Source organism: Sycon ciliatum, chromosome 5 (genome assembly GCF_964019385.1).
Source record: "Sycon ciliatum chromosome 5, ocSycCili1.1, whole genome shotgun sequence".
Classification (NCBI taxonomy): domain Eukaryota; kingdom Metazoa; phylum Porifera; class Calcarea; order Leucosolenida; family Sycettidae; genus Sycon; species Sycon ciliatum.
Genome location: NC_088647.1, coordinates 32,432,997 through 32,454,977, shown reverse-complemented (window position 1 = coordinate 32,454,977; position 21,981 = coordinate 32,432,997). Strand labels below are relative to the sequence as shown.

The window sequence follows — 21,981 nt, the reverse complement described above, 5'->3', positions numbered from 1 at the left end:
CGATGGATCGATCGTACATGTTACGTATCTGCGACTCCGGCGATCTATCGCGTGACTGCGACTCGACTGTGGGCCTGTGCATGTGTGGGGTGGAGTGTGGACTGCATGCACTGGATCACTACACCAAAACTGTGCTGTCTCCGGAGTCCAGACTTGACAGAAAAAGGAAAATCTTGAAATGCTTCGGGTGGGAATGCCTTTGTGGTGGGGTCGTTTTTACGGGCGACCGCGATCTGTACTCCGCTGCCTTGTTCGCCTCCACCTTGGCCCGATTGTTTGAGAGATCGGTCCTTTTGGACACTGTGCTTGGATTGCAGGACTGGCCTTCACGGCTTCAGCTAAAGTCGAGTAGTATTTCAAACAAAGCCGTGGGGACGTGGACTGTTGTAGTAAGAGAGTATTGGTGCTAGGCCAGCTAGACAAGCCATCCAACAAGATCCGGCAAAGGCCGCGTTCTCCATCCAGTGCTGTTGGTCTTCCATAGAGTGAAATTGATGCTATGGCAGTTCAGACGAGAAGGTGAGACTCTAGGACTAAGGTGGCATGTACATTTTTGACCTGGTTCTTTGCTGACCTCTCCCCTGAACTTTGGCTCCTTCATGTTCTCTGTGTTTTGTTTCTGTGTACGTACGTGTGTGCTGCTGTTCCTGGTGCTTGTACAGATGGTTCCACCCGAGTGTTTCTGGAGCTCAGGCCGAGCAGTTGCTGTTGGACCGGGGTATCCGTGGGAGCTATCTCGTCCGTCCCAGCTCCAGCAACCCAGGAGACTTCACCCTCTCGATCAGGTCTGTATTGAAGCCGAACCACAGTGCTGAAACAATAATTATTTCCCAGTGTTTGTGACAGGACAGTCTTAGTTTTGCCGTTTCGTGGCGATAGCCTCGTTATGTTCATCGGGACATGTAGCTGAAAATTGCCCACAAGAAGGATAGTACTTCTCGATGATGCATGTTGGAGGGGGACTAATCGATATCGCGCACAGTCGCACATGGATGGAATTTTCCTGCATCATTAATTTTGCCTCAGTAATCCAAGGCAAAAGAGAAGAGCATCCATTTCTGCTGCGAGTTCGTGTGGTGCAATCCGTGGAGGCGAAATTTCGTGCAGTTGGAGTCAAAATTTCCTGTGTCAGTGCAGCATACACACAGCCAGCTTGATGTTGCTGTTTTTAGCCTCGATCCAGTGCTGAGCTCAGATGGACAAAATTAATAGTTTAATACTAATAATATTTGCACAGCTGTTTGGGTGGAAGTGTTGCTAGTACTACTAGTAGTAGTTCGATAGCCTTGGAGTCACAGCCAGTGCCCTGGATGTGTGGATGCTAATGCAGTGGAAGACGAGATGCTACCGCACCGTACATCCCGCACACTCTGCTGCTGCTGCTGATCAGGGATGGCCTCAACTGAAGTCGAGTCAGCTGTGCTCGACTGACATTACCCGGAGCGACTTTGTGGTGAACAACACGTGGACAGCAGGGCAGGGTGACTAGATTGCACTGCGTGGATCGTGATGTAGACTGGCGGACTCGGCGTTGCGGCTGTACACGTTCTTATACACGACCAACAGTCCCCAACATGTCAGTGTTTCGACACGCTATTCAATTTCCTCGCGGTTGATTACTGGCTTGTCTATCGAGCACCGGCAAACAAGGAGAATTTGAGCCAGTTCAGCCTTCCACAGCGTGATGGTGTCATGCGTTCCTCACAGGGAGATCAGGACATTTCAACCTGAACATGCTGGTGTTTTGAGCAGGAGGTGTTGACAGGAAAGGATTTGTGTAGTTTGTAGGGATGGGAATCAGATAGTGTTTTGGCGCTTTTTTTGGCCACGTCCGTTTTGCTTTTCATGCTGCTTGTGTTCTGAGACTGTGTCGCAGTAATCCCCCCCCTGGCTGTTCATGTCTACATGCCATTGCACTGCGGGCCTAGTGGTGTGTGTGTGTGTGTGTGTGTGTGTGTGTGGTGTGTTCATGCATGCCTGCATCCTGTCATCTGGCCGCAACCTGTCACTTCCTGCCCTGCTGCAAGCAGACGTGCGCCGCCACCAGCACTCATCGTGTTGCCGGACATGTGTCGCATGTGATATGTGGCACATGTCCTAACTAACTTACTTACTTGTACATTGTATGTACATGCAGTGGAACAGTGCTTGTTATGACCCGGCTGCACTACCCAGTGTCCTGGTGGCAGTGGTGATGCCTTGCTTGCTTGATTGAGTATAACGTGTGTCATGTGCAAGTCGTGTACTCATGGTTGAGCCACGGCAGCCGTGCACATTCGTAACTTCGTCATGTACTAATTATTAGAGAGTATGCCAGTTAAGGTTTGTTTCACATCCTCTTCCTTTTTGTACATGTGTGCGTGTGTGCCTGATACCCTTGAGTGATCCGCCGAGGCAATACCTCACTGTAGCTGCTATGCCTTTGTTCCAAAGTCGAAAGAATACCTTGATTGTCTCCAGGACCCCGCCTCTTGGAACTACAAACGCTCAGGACTCCATCGGCCATTGAAAGAATAGAATCTAGAATGCCAAGAACTTCAGTGAGACGTTCCACAGTTTTGTCTCGGTGCGGTTGCGGAATGGACAGGGAACTTGGTTTTCTGCGCATGTTTTATCCAGATGCCCGCGCGTTCCCTTGGATGTCATACCAGGAAATGGATGTCCACTTGCTGCTCGCTCTGAATGCGGTCGCATCTGTGCCGTTGGCATTGGATTTTTCTCCGGGGTATTGTCCGGAAACCGATACAGTCCTTCCTTGGGAGTGGTTATCATTCCATGCCTACGTACTGTTTTAAGTATGTTCATGTTACCTGTTGGCGTCTGTGGTTGATGGCTGCCAAGCACGTCTCTTTGTGTTGCCTACAGCTGTATCCATGGTATATACACAGAAGCCTTGCTTGGTAGTTTAACATATTTTTCGATTTTGGCAGCATGTTACAAGGCGAGGACGCGTAATGCTCCTGACTACAACCATAACCCGGTTGGCAGAGTCCCGGTCTTGCGACCATTTGAACCGTATTGGGAAAACCCAGGTTCGCCTTGTAACATGCTGTCAAAATCGAAAAGCTGTATCCATGTAGTCTCTAGTAATCAAGATATGTCCTGGCTTCATATCTGTTTTTGTCACTGTATGTGCCATGTTGTCTCGACCTGCTCTCATTCGCTCTTCATATTGATGCTGCTTCAAGTGCTTGTGTTATGACCAACTAGCACACCAGACCATCTGCTCGCCAGCACACGCGGTGTTTGGACAGTAGTGAGCTGTCTGGCTTGCGCTGATAGCCGGCGCGTTTTGTTCATATTTGGCCGTTGGCGCTTGTTTGGATTCGTTCGGCGGTGTCCAGTGTAGCTTCCTGTGTTCTCTGTGGTGTCGCTGATAGTGTAGTGTGCCGCCTGTTGTTGCGTCGGTCTGTTGATTTGTATGTTAGGGATGTGTGCATGCATGCTTGCATGTTGTTGCGGGTGTCACTAGCGTACATGTGCGTGGTTGCGTCTGTCTGTTGATTTGTATCTTAGGGATGTGTGCATGCATGCTTGCATGTTGTTGCTTGTGTCACTAGTGTACCGTGTTGCGTCGGTCTGTTGATTTGTATCTGTGAGATGCGTACGTGCATGGCTGCAAGTTGCTCTTACTTGAGAATCGGCGGATGCACAGAGATTTTGTGTGCATTTTACTGGGTCACCATTCCGTTTCTTCCCTCTCGTGTTCCATCGCTCCAGTACATTGCATCATGCGTAGTGTTACACTGGTTGCAAGTGAAACGCGACCTCTGGCTCCGTGCACGTGGACACGCGCATGCGTGCACTAACGCATAGGAGGCGTTTGCATCTGGGCGCGTGTATTTTCGCTTGGTTCAACGTTGAAATGTGCTGGGAGACCTCTGACTACCACAGCTATGTTCAACTTCCTGTCCACTTGGTGGACGGCGCCGGGCTCCGTGGAATCCGCACGCCTTTATGGAGCCCGAAAGAACTATTCCACGACTGCTCATAGACTCCTGGAAAGGTGGTTGCTCCCCACAGTGGAGAGAAAAATATTGCCGAAGAAGTCACTACCACTATTTTGTACAATAATTCTTTTAAAAAAACATGCTGCATTGGTGTACTACAGTACTGACTCGGGGTGCCGAAGAACGAACGGGCTAAAATTTTGCCAAGCACAGCACACCAATGTATACACGGTGACTCAACTGTTCATAGACTGTAGTACATGAAAATAGGAACGGTCTATATGTAGGCTACGAGGCTGACCCTAATCTGTATGTTTCACTGCTGTGTGTCGGTGCAGGACTGGCGACGAGATCTCGCACATCAAGATCCAGAACACTGGCGACTTCTACGACCTGTACGGCGGCGAGAAGTTTGCCACGCTGTCCGAGCTGATCGAGTTCTACACGAAGTGCCATGGGCAGCTCAAGAAACTGGATGGTCAGGTGATTGAGCTGACCTATCCTCTGTTATCGAGCGAAGTTACCACAGAAAGGTACAGACAGTGTTTTGCTTTGTTTTTCTTTTTCTCTTACTATGCAGTAGAATACGAATAATACAGTGAAACCTGTCTAAGGCGACCGCTCAAGGGACCTTCAAAATGTGCTCACGGTGTTCTAGGCGGTGGTCTCCCTATCCAGGGCCATTTGAACAGGAAACAGCACCTGATCAGAGTGATCGCCTTGACGGGTTTTTACTGGAATTCCATTCTGAGCATGTTGAGAAACACGACTTGGCGGAATTTGGAGTTGTTAAGCGGGATTCACAGAAGCTTTTTTTGCGATGCGACGCGATCTGCGGCGGACGCGTGCGATGCGAACTCGCGAAATACCATTCACAGAAGAAGTCAATGATCTTGCTGATTTGGCTACGTCACCATGATATTCGCGCGGTTTGATACAACTTGTACAAATTTATAGGCAACTCTTGAACCTTTGTACAACTTTGCTGTAGAAAAGGTCAAAATCGTACGCCAAATCGCTTGTCGCATCGCAACGCAAAAGTTGAGCCAAGCTCAACTTCTGCGATGGCCTACGATGGCCCAGTTGCGTGGAGTGCGACATGGCTGCGATTTGGGGTTTTCCCGGTTTCGCGCCTGTCGCATCGCGTGTCGCATCGCAAAAAAGCTTCTGTGAATCCCGCTTTACTCCTGTTCACAGCGCAATCAAACGTGGCGCCTCTTGTATACACATGTCGTAGTCCGGCGGCCCGGAGTTAGGCCGCGGAACCAACATGACTAACCTACGACTATCCCATTACAAGGCCGTGCAGTGGTGGCCGTAACTATAATTACCTTATTAGACGTTCCGACACCACATGTACTCGCGAATCAGACATATTTAGACATGTTCGGGTCACACCACACCTGGTCACACACTCACTCGCCATGCCCGCACATATACAGCACCCGCATTCACATACACACACATACACACACACACACACACACGCCTATACTTTCACATCGAGACTCACATCTTACGGTCAGACATAATGGTCAAACGATAATTATCAAACAAGAAGGAAGAAAGTCGTGACTTGCCGTAAAGACGAAGTTGCGAGAGAGAGAGAAAAGGAAGGTGATAGCAATAATATCTAGTTGCGGCCATGGAAATCCATGGCCACGAGATTGCTGGTCCCGCATGCAATATCGTATCAAACCGTAGTAAATGACACCCTTAGCAAACAACGTTATGTTATAACGGTATTACCGTAAGGGGGAAAATACCGTGATTTGGGCTCGACCTTTAGCAAGATGCACGCTATTTTTAGTGCGCTGTTGCCACGAGAATAGCTTTTAGTTCGGGCGGTACAACCATTTATGTCACCATATACGCGATACAAGGTGAACTGAGTACAGACTATGCAATATTTGGCCAAAAAACGTACCGTTGGTCACAACGATAAATCAGCCCCCATGACGTTTTACGCTGCAGCTTCAACGCTATTTGGGTGATCAAGGTACGAGTACCGTAAAAAATAGCGTTACCGTTGTTTGCTAAGGGTGTCTAATATGTGTACGAACTGTTGCATAAAGAGCGGGAGCCAGGGGGGGGGGGGGGGGGGGGAATAACAGCGTATACCAAATAAGGAAGGCCCCAGGCCTTGTGTGAAGACATAAAACGAGAGAGCTTGGAAGCTCAGGGCCCTACGCTATGCTTTTTTGCCTTGATGACCTAGACAAATAAAAGCATAGGGATGTTATAAATTCTTTAAAAAATTCCTTTTTTTTTAAGACATAACCTGGGATTCGAACCCGCACTATCGCGCGCCCTGCATGCATCCCCCGATACACCTCGCATACATACTAATTCTTCCAAGTTGTTTCACATTGTGATCTTGCATTTGAAAGCCCTATTTGAATATGCATTGTGGCCAGCCGTCTTTGTTGGCACGGTACGGTAGGGGATAGGTACGGGACAGGTACGATCGAGGGTAATACGACACCGTCTCCCGTACCGTACCGTACCATCAAACACAGCTGGCCACAAACAGCTGCCCGCAATATTCAAATATGGCTTTCAAACGCAAGATAATAACGTAAAGCAACTTGGAAGAATGGGTATGAATGCGAAGTGTATGGGGGAATGCATGTGGGGCGATAGTGCGGGTTCGAATCCCAGGATATGCCTGAAAGAAAAAAAGGAGAATTGAAAAATTTATAACATCCTATGCTTTTTTGCCGTCAGATACGGATAGCGCCAGGCGTGACACAAACACACAAACAAACAAATACCAAATTAAAGCTGTGTGGACCCTGGCTAGCGCCAGACGTTATTGAAGTAACGTCTTCTGCATAGCTACGGGAATAAAGACGATTATGAACCCGTCTACGGGAGATAGATAAATAATTAGACACCTAAATAAGGCAGACTTGTCCCGTAGAGGCCTAAAAGGCACGTGTCAATAGTATGGATACGACATATCCCCCGGTGTCCTCCTCGTCTCGGGCGGCGGCATCAGTGGCATCAGGCTGGTAAGACGGAGTCAGGGTGGATGCCATGGGCTGCGGTGGGTCCGACTCATCTTGTTCGTGGACCTCTTGCAGCCGACTCGGTCGATGATGGAAACTTTTCAGCCGGTTGATGTGCACTATCAGCCGACGCGCCGTGGGCTCAGACAGTTTGATGCGGTAGGTGACGGCTGAGAGCTTCTCCTCGACTAGGTACGGTCCGTGCCAAAGTCTAGCAAACTTGGCGGTTGTACCCGTCGGAATAGCTGGCACCAGAAGCCACACTGATTCCTGCAGACATAGTGCGCCAGGCCACGCTCTAGCGTCTGGTTGAATCTTTCAACCAGTCCGTGTAAGCGGGGGGATATGTCGTTTCTGCTGCTTCTTCTTTTCGCGGAGTTTGAGCACCCGCTCCCAGTTACGCCGTTGGCGGGACGGCGAGGCATGCTTCCGCAGCTTGGTTCGGGCGGCGGTGTCCCGAACCGCCCGAGACCGTGGCGACTTGTTGGCGTTTCGCCGTTTTTTGAAGTTCTGGAATTTCTTCAGTGCCCGTCGGCCATCACTGTCGCGATGCGGGGCGGCGGCGTTCCGCGCCGCCCGTAGTTGCACCGTCAGGGTGTGACGGGACCCTACAGTACTGATGACAACACACACACAGCACACAATAGTATCGGATCCTGTTCACTGCGCCACATGTCGTAGTCCGGCGGCCCGGAGTTAGGCCCCGGAGCCGCGGAACCAACATGGCTAACCTACGACTATCCCATTACAAGGCCGTGCAGTGGCGGCCGTAACTATAATTACCTTATTTGACGTTCCGACACCACATGTACTCGCGAATATTTAGACATGTTCGGGTCACACCACACCTGGTCACACACTCACTCGCCATGCCCTCACATATACAGCACCCGCATTCACATACACACACGCCTATACTTTCACATCGAGACTCACATCTTACGGTCAGACATAATGATCAAACGATAATTATCAAACGAGAAGGAAGAAAGTCGTGACTTGCCGTAAAGACGAAGTTGCGAGAGAGAGAGAGAAGGAAGGTGATAGCAATAATATCTAGTTGCGGCCATGGAAATCCATGGCCACGAGATTGCTGGTCCCGCATGCAATAGCGTATCAAACCGTAGTAAATATGTGTACGAACTGTTGCATAAAGAGCGGGAGCCAGGTGGGGAAATAACAGCGTATACCAAATAAGGAATAAAGCTACGGGAATAAAGACGATTATGAACCCGTCTACGGGAGATAGATAAATAATTAGACACCTAAATAAGGCAGACTTGTCCCGTAGAGGCCTAAAAGGCACGTGTCAATAGTATGGATACGACATATCCCCCGGTGTCCTCCTCGTCTCGGGCGGCGGCATCAGTGGCATCAGGCTGGTAAGACGGAGTCAGGGTGGATGCCATGGGTTGCGGTGGGTCCGACTCATCTTGTTCGTGGACCTCTTGCAGCCGACTCGGTCGATGATGGAAACTTTTCAGCCGGTTGATGTGCACTATCAGCCGACGCGCCGTGGGCTCAGACAGTTTGATGCGGTAGGTGACGGCTGAGAGCTTCTCCTCGACTAGGTACGGTCCGTGCCAAAGTCTAGCAAACTTGGCGGTTGTACCCGTCGGAATAGCGCCACACTGCGTCACCTGCTGCAATCGTCACGGCCTTAGCGTTGCGATCACTGATATGCGCTTGATAACGGTGCACGTTGCCCAGGTGTTCCCGGACCTGCGCATGAGCGTCCTCCAGGCGTCGGCGGAGAGCACTCACAAATTCCGGCTGTGACGATACTGCGGATGCTTCTCCTGGCGGTAATCCAAATGCCAAGTCTTGAGGTAGGCATAACTCCCGACCAAAGAGTAGATAGCTTGGACTGTAGCCGGTACTAGACTGCGGCGTCGAGCGGTATCCCATCAAGAAGGCTGGCAACTTGATGTCCCAATCTCGATGATTCCTGCAGACATAGTGCGCCAGGCCACGCTCAAGCGTCTGGTTGAATCTTTCAACCAGTCCGTGTAAGCGGGGGGATGTGTCGTTTCTGCTGCTTCTTCTTTTCGCGGAGTTTGAGCACCCGCTCCCAGTTACGCCGTTGGCGGGACGGCGAGGCATGCTTCCGCAGCTTGGTTCGGGCGGCGGTGTCCCGAACCGCCCGAGACTTGTTGGCGTTTCGCCGTTTTTTGAAGTTCTGGAATTTCTTAAGTGCCCGTCGGCCATCACTGTCGCGATGCGGGGCGGCGGCGTTCCGTGCCGCCCGTAGTTGCACCGTCAGGGTGTGACGGGACCCTACAGTAGTGATGACAACACACACACAGCACACAATAGTATCGGATCCTGTTCACTGCGCCACATGTCGTAGTCTGGCGGCCCGGAGTTAGGCCCCGGAGCCGGGGAACCAACATGACTAACCTACGACTATCCCATTACATGGCCGTGCAGTGGTGGCCGTAACTATAATTACCTTATTAGACGTTCCGACACCACATGTACTCGCGAATCAGACATATTTAGACATGTTCGGGTCACACCACACCTGGTCACACTCTCACTCGCCATGCCCTCACATATACAGCACTCGCATTCACATACACACACATACACACACACGCCTATACTTTCACATTGAGACTCACATCTTACGGTCAGACATAATGATCAAACGAGAAGGAAGAAAGTCGTGACTTGCCGTAAAGACGAAGTTGCGAGAGAGAGAGAGAGAGAGAGAGAGAGAGAGAGAGAGAGAGAGAGAGAGAGAGAGAGAGAGAGAGAGAGAAAAGGAAGGTGATAGCAATAATATCTAGTTGCGGCCATGGAAATCCATGGCCACGAGATTGCTGGTCCCGCATGCAATAGCGTATCAAACCGTAGTAAATATGTGTACGAACTGTTGCACAAAGAGCGGGAGCCAGGTGGGGAAATAACAGCGTATACCAAATAAGGAAGGCCCCAGGCCTTGTGTGAAGACATAAAATAAAGACGATTATGAACCCGTCTACGGGAGATAGATAAATAATTAGACACCTAAATAAGGCAGACTTGTCCCGTAGAGGCCTAAAAGGCACGTGTCAATAGTATGGATACGACACACACACGTTGTGGCAGCTTTGTTCTGTCCCCTCGGAAAAACGCGATGCCGCGGCCGCGGCAAATTTCGCAGAAGTTGCCATCATCCGCGGAAATCACGGAATCCACACTTTTGCCCGCGGAATCTGAATTTTTTAGGGTAAATTACTAAAGTTACTACTCAGAAGGCAGCAGAAAACTACTTTGCGATCTGTTTGGGCACATTTCTCTCCAAGATTCTTCACTCTTATTCAGTTTGTGACTGCAAAGGATAGTATGAAAAGTGCTCCTTTATGCGACTATATTTGTAGTTGTCATATCCTCTACGAGGAGGGCGAAAAACTTGCAGAAAGTGCCGCAGATTTTTGATTTTACCGCAGAAAACCACCCTTTTCCCCGCGGAATTTGCCGCGGAATTTTGAATTCTTGGCCGCGTTTTTCCAAAGGGACAGTTTGTTAAGAGCAAGCAAGACACACTTGTAGTCTTGATCTGATAGGATGGGAAGATACGAGTATCGTTTTATGAGTCGAGTGGTGTAAAGCTGACCTGCACGAACAAAATTGAGTGGGCAACGATGGCTGGAGACCTCAAAACGCAAGAGTGAGGTTAAAAATGAATGACTATAAGATGGCAGTGTTAGTAAACTCTTTCCCTTGTCCAAAACGATGTTCTTGTTTGTGTGTGCGTGTGTGTGTTTATGTGTGTGTGTGTGTGTGTGTGTGTGTGTGTGTGTGTGTGTGTGTGTGTGTGTGTGTGTGTGTGTGTGTGTGTGTGTGTTCTGCAGATGGTTCCATGGTCATATCACAGGCACTGATGCCACTGCGCTGCTGGCCGAGAAAGGTCAGAATGGCAGTTATCTAGTGCGAGCAAGTATCAGCCACCCTGGAGACTACGTCCTTACTGCAAGGTAAATAATCGCAAACTCATATCTCTTTTTGTGCTGAAATACTTATGTACTATGACAATACTCTAATTTCAGAAATTTTCAGTGCTCAATATTTTCGGTATGAGGGCAACAGGCTAGGTTAGGTGAACAGAAATTTTCGGTACAGAGAAGCAGTTCCCTATTGGATTATGTGTGTTGTGTGTTAGTGTTTGTTCGGTGTATTGAAATTTTAGGTATGAGACAGACGCACCAAAAGTACCGAAAATAAAAGTACACCGAAAATTTGTGAAATTACAGTACAGTCAGACCTCGCATAACCGCACACATCCGTTTTCCACAAAAATATCCGGATAGGCGAGGGAACCGGATAATCGAACACACACACTGTATGTATGCATGGCATATGCTGTAAATTGGTAACCAACGATTTTCTGCCGGATGGCGAGGGATCCGGAGAAAAGAGGACCGGATAGGCGAGGTCTGACTGTATTCAGAAGTTGAGGGAAGGGAAAACGGGAAAGTCTGAAGAAAAATTGACTCTCACCACCAGCAAGAGTTCATAACCCCCAAGAGTGTGCAACGGGCATAGACCCAGCGCTCGGCGAAATTCCTACATTTAATACGTCATGCGCAGCTTGTCATCCGAGGTAAATTTGGGTTCTTTGCGATTTATGGAAACTATACCCTGAACCGCTCCTAACTCAAGGCTGTAGCCTCGACTTTTCGAAACTTTTTTGAAGACATTTCGGACGTACAAGTCGTACTTTCTCAAAAACAAACTCTTTCTCCAAGAATCCATGGACTAGACATCGCGACAGGAAGAAGTGAGGACGCTGTTAAAAATATTGCATTGCCGTCGAGGACAATCATTCTGATAGCTGTGCAACTCAGCCGAAAAATGCTCCTTCGACGTATTCTCTCAAGTTCCTCAACCATTTGAAATCATCTTCGAGGAAAGCACCGGAAATATGCCGATGGCCTGGGGAAGAAATTGTTCTTGAAGAGACGGACTTAGTGACTGCACTGGTGAAAGAAGAAGGCCATGAAGAGTCACCATTGCATCGAATAAATAAATAGTTTTGTCTTTAGGATCGTGTGCTTTGTTTCACTTATGCTTCTTGAGGCTCAGACTCAGACTAGAATCGCAGTTTAGGCAGTTTACCCTGGGGAAGCATCCTGGTTTTTACTGTAGATTTTAGAAGAATTCATCGGCGTGACTCATCGCACTGCACCAAAAATGACGCAATGAAGGAATTCCGCCGAGCGGGCTTCCATACAGGGACTGATCAGGAGCTGCACACTCTTGGGGGTTATGAACTCTTGCCACCAGGAATCGATGCAGGGACCTTCGCTTGAGGCCAGCGATGCTCTGACCACTGAGCTATGGTGTAGCTGTCATCCCAGCAGAGACGTTAATACTGTGACAATAGACACCCTTAGCAAACAACGTTATGTTGTAACGGTATTACCGTAAGGGGGAAAATACCGTGATTTGAGCTCGACCTTTAGCAAGATGCACGCTATTTTTAGTACGTGGTTGCCACGAGAATAGCTTTTAGTTCGCGCGGTACAACCATTTATGTCACCATATACGCGATACAAGGTGAACTGCGTACGGACTATGCAATATTTGGCCAAAAAACGTACCGTTGGTCACAACGATAAATCAGCCCCCATAACGTGTTTACGCTGCAGCTTCAACGCTATTTGGGTGATCAAGGTACGAGTACCGTAAAAAATAGCGTTACCGTTGTTTGCTAAGGGTGTCTAATGTTTAGATGTAGCCCAAATTTCAGTATCTACACTCATTGGTTGCATGCATACCCCTTTTCATCGTCTCTCTCATAGATAGTACATATTCTGATGCTTTGTTCATGTGACATCCGACGTATTTTCACTGCTAATTTTGGTGCGTTTGGAACTCACAATGAAACGTTTTGTGCAGTTCGACATCTCCATGGTGTCTCGGCTGATTGCACGGGCATTCTTCTTGGCAGTTGGTTGAGTGCATGCCGTAATGTCGCGTAGTAAAGCCGGGCTTATTCCTGACATCTCCATGGTGTCTCGGCTGATTGCACGGGCATTCTTCTTGGCAGTTGGTTGAGTGCATGCCGTAATGTCGCGTAGTAAAGCCGGGCTTATTCCTGTAGAAGCCAATGTAGGGGCTAGGCTTCTTCTATTCAAACCAGGTATTTCTATGTATGTCAACACTGAAACCAGGCTCATGTGGTGACAGTGTATCTTGGGGGTCAGGCTTCTATTCCAAACAGGCTTCTATTCAAGATAGGCTTTAATATAAGACACTGCGGTAGTTGGCTAGATAGTTACAACTAGCGACTGTGTCCCTGTGTAGCACGCTTCTCGCCATTCCGTAGAAGAGTGCTTGTAGCTAGTTAGGTGGTTTTGGGGGGACTGCATTGTGTCCATGGTGGAATTTGTGCATTTGAGGTGTTTATAAAAATGATGCGTGTGAACAATCTTTGTTTTGGCTTTTTTTTTTAAACCTTTGGCAACGTCTTGTTGACCGTGTTGATATTGTTTGCATTCGCTTTGCCCCTTCTGCGTGTCTGGCAGGTGCGAGGATCGTGTGACTCATATCATGATCCGCTTCAAGGTAAGTTGACCGGTAGTACCGTTGGTTCATTCCATAAGTAGTGATCACCATCCGTTGCTGAGTTGCACACACACACACACACACACACACACATCTGACTGCTGGCCGCTTTCTTTGTCGCTTGATTGTATTGTGTTCCTGTGGTTCCATGCCTGTTTCTCACGTTTTTGCTGAGCTTGGATAAAAAAATATTACGTCCGGTAAATGTGCAGTGAAACTTGTCTAAGACGACCACTCAGGGGACCAAAATGTGGTCTCTGTTACCAGGTGGTCTCCTTATCCAGGGTCATTTGACTTAAAATAGCACCAAGTGGTCTTCTAGGACAGGTAGTCGCCGTATTCGAGTGGTCACCTTGATAGGTTTTACTGTATACTGGTAAAGTACTGTAAAACGTGTAATTTTCGGTGTAACTTTAATTTCGGTGATTTCGGTAGAGAAACCAAGCACCTGAATTTAAATTACACGTAAAAGGCACTAGGAGTATGCACTGTATGTACGCTGGTCGCCTAATTCTACATTACACCTGAAACCTGGCGGGTCCCTGACACCGACATTTTAATGCACCTAAAATTACATGCTTTACTGTACACGGAACAACAAGGGCAAGCAAGGCCAGTTTGGCACCACTCCGAGTTTTATGCTTACGCAATCATCAGGCAACATGGGGACCGGTAAAGCACTGATAATTTGCCGCCACTCCGATTTTCCTCCCTATCGATTTTATCTGATTCGCTCATGCTTGCCGTTATATGCTACAGGACGCCAGGTTTGACGTGGGAGACGGCGAGAGTTTCAGTAGCCTCCCCGACCTAATTGACTTTTACAAGAAACACCCGGTGGTCGAGACCAACGGAAGCGTTGTACAGCTCCGACAGGTAAGGATATAGCCATGTGGATCAGGGCGATCCTTCACCTCACTGCTGGGGTAGTTGTGTATGCAGACAATCCGGCAACGGATGCACACCTCCGGAGCACATGTTACTTGCAAGTTCTCCGAGGTGGAGCCCCGGACCGGACAGGATAGAACAATTCAATATGAACAGTACATGGATTGTACCTTTCCTTGCTGCGCAGTGCGTGGGCAACCCTGTCTTCCACACATTTGTTTAACTCAATAAATATGTTGATGAGCCACTAGTGATATTCTGCTCTTCGTTACGGGAACGTGGCACGGAGAATCGCGGGAACTCTCTTCGCGTTCCCATAACGTAAAGGAAACCTGTTCTGCTCTACGTTCACGTAAAGAAATCACGTGGAACGTGTACTGGGAGTTTCCCATTCCAAATTTGACAGTTTTCTGCCTGATTCAAACGATGCTCGGCAGATCTGTATGCATTTTCTTTGCACGAGCCACAACGTAGCGAACCTCATCTCCGCGTAGAAATCTGGACCCAAAACACGAGAAGCTGTAGACTCTAACCCAGACACCCGTTCTCTATGTGATTTCTCTACGTTTCACGTATAGCAGAACCTCGCTATTGTTCGTTTCGCCCCAAATCGGGACAGTCACCCCATGGCGGACATACTGACCTTCTTTGCCATACAAACAAAGGCGAAGTGGAATGCAATGTTTGCCACCATGAGGAGTGCGGGTATCACTGTGGAAAATACGGTAGCATAGTTGAAGTCTTGATAATGCTACAGTGTTTCGATCTGGATCCAGTTATCCGTGTATAGCTGTGTTCTATGGCTGACTGGTGTGTAAACACGTGTTTGTTCTATGGCTGACTGGTGTGTAAACACGTGTTTGTTTTCCGCTACCGTCTAGCCATTCAACGCCACCAAGTTTAGCATTAAGGGAATCAATGAGAGAGTCGAACAGCTCGAGTCATCGGAGAACGACGACAAGAGCAAGGGTGGATTCTTCGAGGAGTTTGAAGTAAGTATGAGGTGTGTACATGCCCTGATTGCGGGTCAAACTCGTACAAAATTTGTGTTTCTTCTCATACTTCATCCACTTGCATGTACTAGCAACTACTACTCTTCTGTAGAAAGTATAGAGCCCCCCCCCCCCCCCCCCAATCTGACTTAGCACTAACATGTTCTTTTGAGTTGTGTTGCAGTATGACTTGAGTCTCATGCGAGCTGTTTCATTTTAGGTAAAGATTGTCGGCACCGAAGTTACCGAAAATTAAACACCACCGACATTGTTCTGCTTTTACAGTACTGTACAGCAGCTGTGGATTCATTTAACGTTGGCTCTTGTACACTTGAGATCTATCCAACCCAACCGAGGTGTGTTTCCGCTTCTCTCCATATGTATTTGTTATGCAGGAACTTCAGGCGAAGGAGGCGAATCACACATTTAGCCGTAAAGAGGGTGCGCGTCCGGAGAACAAGAAGAAGAATCGCTACAAGAACATCTTGCCATGTAGGTTTCTCTGGCACTCAAATTCTCCCCGTGCGACTTTTGAGAGCCAATGACTGTCTTTCCAGTGTTTGGTTTTTGGTAGTGGTGAAACGAATGTCAAAACCTACTAGTCGAATATTCTTCAGCTTAACGAACGAATGAACGAATATTCTTTTGGTAACACAGATGACATCACATGCCCTCCTCTCAGTTATTTGATGGATATTGTCAATATTAATATATTATTAGGTATGACAAACGGTAGTGCCACGTACAATATACTGCCACATAAGGCTACTTCGAAGTTCATAAATGTTATGTGCAACATTGGCAGTCCAGTATGGACATACATGTGCAAACATGCAGTACAAAGTCACAGGCAGGCTGTACGCACTGCACTGTACCGTGTTCGGCGTCCATGTATGTACAGGCACTGCTTTCAAAGTGACGTAACGAATACTCGAATGTGACTTAACGAATATTCGAATGTGACAAACCGAACGAATGTTCGAATATTCGTTTCACCACTAGTTTTTGGTGATATTTGTCGCTACTTTTGGAGTTACCTCGCTGTATCAGCCTCAGTCCTGCGCTTTCCCACGATACTATGAACTGCATCAGTGCACATAACATCGCACTTAACCTCTGTGTGTGTGTGTTTGTGTCACTGTGTGCATGCGTGTGTGCGCGTATGTGTGTGTATTTGTTTGTGTGTGTGCTGGTGTTCCTTGCACCTCAGTTGACCATACCCGCGTGGTGCTGAAGGGAACAGATCCCAGTGTGGTTGGATCAGATTACATCAATGCCAGCTATATCTCCGTAAGTGATCGTGCCCTGAGCGAGAGGCATAGAGAGTGAGCTGTGTGTGAACACACACGGGCACGCAGAACATTCCATGAACCTGTTTCGATTGGCAAGCTGATGATGGCGATGAGAACTGGTTCAGGCGACAGATTTGCTCTTTGGGTCGCACTTTGCCTAGCGCAACTATGCTCCTTGACTGACATTGATCTGTGATACATTCCCACCCAATGTTGTACCGGCGATATCCAGTGTTGTCTTCTCCCTGTTCCCTCTCTCCGTCTTGCCCGCAGGCCAAGGAGTTGAACCTTCAGAACCAGTATATCGCAACCCAGGGCTGCCTGCCAGGAACGGTCGATGACTTCTGGCAGATGGTCTGGCAAGAAAACAGCCGTCTAGTTGTGATGGCAACCAGTGAAGTTGAACGGGGCCGGGTAAGTTGTTCACGTCGCTCAAAGTAAACTGGTGACCGGTGTAAAAAAAGGTTTTCTTCTCCATTCCTGAGGAACTCATGACGACTGCACCCGGAATGTGGCTTTCAGCACTTGCACCAGTGGTTGTGAGACTTATCTCCTCCTTCCACCACCATTAGGTGTCACAACTGCCACTAAGTTATACCAAGAGTATAATAAATATAACCCCCCAAGAGTGAGCAACTCTGCATATGGGGTCTCCGGCGGCGAAAACTCGCATCACGTGTCTCAGGTACGTTCGTACTACTTGCAAACGAAGGATAGCGTGCGCGCAATCCGAATATCTACCATGATCATGCTGGGGATTTGCGTACCCACAGTGAGTTTCTGTCAGAGAGTGCTTTCTTTTTAAAGTTTATTACTCCGCTGCTCGCTGAAAACGGGCTGGAAACGTACAACTGCGACACTACACCACATGGTGTGAGTTTCACTGTCAGCGTACACCTTAGAAAGGGTATCAGGAATAGCAAACTCTTGGGGGGTTATATGCTCTTGGTTATACCCGGATGGGTGGTATAGTGTTAGTTGGTTAAATCCCCACATGTCAACTCATCTGTTTATAAACATCCCATTCAAGTGTGAACGACGGCTTTGGAGACAAAAAGCTTCAATAGAGCAACAAGGAGGACGAATTGAGCTGCACGCATTCCTTATTGGTCGACAATACCTCTCGACATGCATAATATATGGACAAAGGAGGACGAATTGTGCTGTAAGGACTCCTTATTTGTCGGCATGAATACAATTACCGGTGTATGCATATCAACAAATAAGGAATGTTTCTGGCACAATTCGTCCTCCTTGTTCTGTCCCCTTGGAAAAACGCGATGCCGCGGCAAATTTCGCAGAAGTTGCCATCATCCGCGGAAATCACGGAATCCACACTTTTGCCCGCGGAATCTGAAATTTTTAGGGTAAATTACTAAAATTACTACTCAGAAAGCAGCAAAAAAACTACTTTGCGATCTGTTTGAGCACATTTCTCTTGCCAGTGCAGGTCTCTCCAAGATTCTTCACTCTTATTCAGTTTGTGACTGCAAAGGAGAGTAAGAAAAGTGCTTCTTCATGCGACTAGCTGTCATATCCTCTAAGAGGAGGGTGAAAAACATGCAGAAAGTGCCGCAGAGTTTTGATTTTATCGCAGAAAATGCCGCAGAAAACCCCCCTTTTCCCCGCGGAATTTTGAATTCTTCGCCGCGTTTTTCCAAAGGGACAGCTTGTTGCTCAGTGTATCTACCCCTTTGTGTCATCCAAAAAAATACTGGTAAAACTAGATTGTCCACGGCTCACGATGTTCATCTGTCTTTGATGCGGGTAGAATCACGTACCGTGGATAGGACAGCTGCTCTTATTGCCCAGTGCAGTGGTATGGTGCTGAGGCTGGCACGGATGCGGTATTGACTGGGCTGGATTTTATCTGCCTGTACAATGGTCTCTGTGTTTTGGTGCCTGTCTGCCTGTTTTTCGCAGAGCAAATGCACACGCTACTGGCCAGAGATCAACAAGACTGGAAACTACCGTAATTTCTGCGTGACGCACACGAAGGAGGACCAGCTGTCTGATCACATCCTGCGCGTCTTCAAGCTAGAGAATACGCGCTGCGACGAACCGGCGCGCTTCATCTACCACTTCTACTTCATGTCGTGGCCGGATCACGGAGTACCTGCCCAGCCTGGTCCCGTCCTTGCTTTCATGGAGGACATCAACGAGAGGCAGCGGACGCTGGAGCGCAGCGTCCGCGGCGGAATTGGCCCAATGGTTGTCCACTGCAGGTGAGTGAGTGCCTGTGCAAGGAGGTGGATGTAGGCGCAGGCAAGCAGTGGGGATTCTCCACTGCTTGCCTGCACCACTGACACAATCTACTTGTGCAGTGTGTTGGACATACTGCACAAATGCACTGATTTTCCCATGTGCTCACTTTTGATTCACGTACCTATCAGATCACCTGCAGATTTTCCTGCCGTGTGATTCACCGATAGCTGGCCTGAGACTAGCTAGTTTGGGTAGTTCAAACTGGTTAAGCGTTTTCGGCGGCATGCATGTATACCAGGAATTGGCACCAGAGTCAGTGCACCGAGCTATTAAAATAATGCGTTTAAAAAAACTTATCGCATTCCTCGTACAATTTTCAGTAGGGGTGAAGCGATTGCATCGTGATCTTTCGAGCAAGCCTTGTCACTATCCACTGTGCAGAACACTGTCGATTTCAGCTGGTGTCTTCTTCCGGCATAGACCAAGGATTCTGCCCATGCAAAAATAGTAAAATACCCCCCCCCCCCCCCCCCCCACACACACACACACACACACACACTCACACACTCACACAAACGCAACCAGAGAGTAAAATTGCCTAACTCTTGTCCGAATTTTCTAAAATCACTGCTGCATTCCTGTGTACCACCCCATCTTTGTTGTCCTTTCTACAGTGCCGGGATCGGCCGTACAGGTACTCTGATCATTATTGATCTGATCATCACAGCCGTAGCTATCTATGGTAAGCACCTACTCTCATACGCCCGCTTTGCCCTACGGTTTCCGTGTTCCTTTGTCTATGCGTTAACATGTGTGTGTGTGCGTTTGCATGTGTACGCGTGTGCCTTGCCGAGTGACTTTAAGGCCCTGCCTTCTGCAGTGGTAAAGTCGTATAATGTTATTATGCACAATATTTTTCTGCTTGTGTCCTGCCTCTCTTGTGGATAGGTATTGAGACGGACGTGGACATAATGAAGACAATTCAGTCGGTGCGCACACAGCGGTCGGGCATGGTGCAGACCGAGGCCCAGTACAAGTTCTGCTACCTGGCCGTCAAGCACCACATCGACACGCTCAAGACGCGCATCCAGGCCGAGCAGGAGGCGGACGACAGCTCGCTGTACGGAAACATCGCCGGTGCCTCCAACCTGGTCCCCGGCGGCCGTGTACTGGGCATGCGATGATGCAGCACATCAACCTAACCTCACCGGTCCGAGTCGGTCTTTTTTTTAAGTCACCCGGTCTGGTTTAAGGCATCATCATCATCGTCCTTCTTCGTTTCTTTGTCAAATTACTCTGTGTCCAGGTAAAGACGAAACCACTAATACCACCTCCCATCGTTGTATATTTATTTTATCAAGTCATGAAACACACACATCCGTTTTTTCCCCGATTTTTCTTCGACAACCTGCGACTTGTAAGGTGTCTTTGGAAGCAATGGTGGCGGTGACACCAGCGCGTATTGTATGACTGTGTCCTGCCTGCCCCAGCTCCTTGCAAGCTGGCCTGCGTTCTCTTCCGTTTTTTTTCTAACCGGCTAACAGCCGCCCTTCCTTGCTGCAGCCCCATCATATTGATAAAACCTGTAACCTGTCCTAAACGGATCTTTGTGCGAGCGACGTTGTCCATAGCGACCTTTTATCCATTTCAATGATTTCATCTTTTCTTTTCTTCTTTTTTTTAACGCATTCTGACTGTGATTGCTTGCTTCTGCTCTCTAAGCTGCATCATAACAGATTGTTGCGCAGCAAGCTCACCAACCATCTGTTCATGTCCTCTGCTTTCAAAACCTGCCTGATGAGCTTTTGCCGAAAATCCCGCCGTTGTGTTTTGCCCACGGCCCGTGGCGCTCTCTCTCTCTCTTGTTTTTTTCCCCGTTGCCAGCGACCTCTCGTTGCATTCTAAGATGCTGCCTCCCTGCTGGCGTCATTCTCGTTTTGAGTTCCCTGTGTGCAAAGGTCTTGATCTGTAGATGGTCAATATGTGCCAGACTTGCCAGTGTTAACCGACCACTGTACCTTGTGACAAGCGCACGCGATGGGAGTTAGGTGCTCCCGCTTGTGTGTACTGAGAACCAGGCGACGTCGACGGTGTAACCATGATAACGCGTGTATTTACCTGTCCTCTGTGAACAATTTTACATCCACGGACTGCAGAATTTCCGCAGGATCTAGCAGTGTCTGCGGGATATTGCAGAAAGGGACGAGAAACTGAAGATCCGCTGTGTTTTCTACAGCCAAACACCAACCTGATAATGCCGTTCAAACAAAATTTGCGGGACAATTTTTGTAGTTTTCTTTCATGGCCCAGTATTTCAAATCTTTACAATTATAGGGTCCAGTATTTATAGCTAGGGACAACGAATTTTGGTGCAGTTGTGTAGATTCTATTTAAAAGTGTTATGCTCAATTGAACCATTTGAATGACAGACAGATTTGCAGAAGTGCCATAGAATTCTGCGGTGAATTTTGGTGTTTCGTCAAAGAATTCACAGGGACTGAGTTATCATTACCACCGTCATAAACAAACATAGCAGTAGGGAGAGTAGTTGCATTTGTACAGTGCATGTACAAGTGCTGGTTTCATTGTACATGGGAGTGTAGGCATGCCCATGGATATGGATGTGTGGAATACTGAAGATCCAGGGTGGTATACCAACGGATTTCTGCACAACTGGCGCCACAAGCTGTGAAAGGAGACATAAACTTTAAAGTAGAGGTACGCAAGGGAACCGATACCACGCAGTCAGCGCTGATTGGCAGGCAACATTTTTCCAGTTGCTTGGCAGCTGACAAAGAGTCTTCTATACTACAAGTGCAGGCATTCCTAAGAATCCTTGCACTTGATCATAAATCCCGCCCCTGCCGTTGTGCGGAATTCTCGCGGGACAGAACAGAGCATATCAAGTAAAGTCAGACCTCGTTTACCCGGTCCTCTTTTATCCGGATCCCTCGCCATCTGGAAGAAAATCGTAGGTCACCGAAGAAAATCGTTGGTCACCGATTTACAGCATGTGTCATGCACACATGCAGTATGTGTGTTCAATTACCCGGTTCCCTCGCCTATCCGGATACTTTTGAGGAAAACA

The 21,981-nt window shown here is 48.2% G+C and overlaps 1 protein-coding gene across 1 annotated transcript; it reads left to right on the top strand.

Moving 5' to 3' along the window:
* The first annotated feature begins 158 nt into the window (after positions 1-158).
* LOC135818363 (tyrosine-protein phosphatase corkscrew-like) lies at positions 159-20,891 on the top strand. The gene is made up of 13 exons (XM_065331718.1): positions 159-519; positions 663-785; positions 4,289-4,483; positions 10,801-10,923; positions 13,477-13,516; positions 14,276-14,392; positions 15,286-15,396; positions 15,792-15,888; positions 16,607-16,686; positions 16,962-17,102; positions 18,612-18,913; positions 19,568-19,635; positions 19,842-20,891. The coding sequence occupies exons 1-13, from the start codon at positions 500-502 to the stop codon at positions 20,075-20,077; spliced, it is 1,653 nt and encodes a 550-aa protein (XP_065187790.1). The 5' UTR covers positions 159-499; the 3' UTR covers positions 20,078-20,891.
* The last annotated feature ends 1,090 nt before the right edge of the window (positions 20,892-21,981 follow it).

Bases quoted from the DNA above. Each gene is read 5' to 3' on its own strand.
- LOC135818363 (XM_065331718.1), top strand. From the start codon at position 500: ATGGCAGTTCAGACGAGAAG. The intron at 520-662 runs GTGAGACTCTAG...GTGCTTGTACAG, and splicing joins ATGGCAGTTCAGACGAGAAG to ATGGTTCCACCCGAGTGTTT. The intron at 19,636-19,841 runs GTAAGCACCTAC...TCTTGTGGATAG, and splicing joins CACAGCCGTAGCTATCTATG to GTATTGAGACGGACGTGGAC.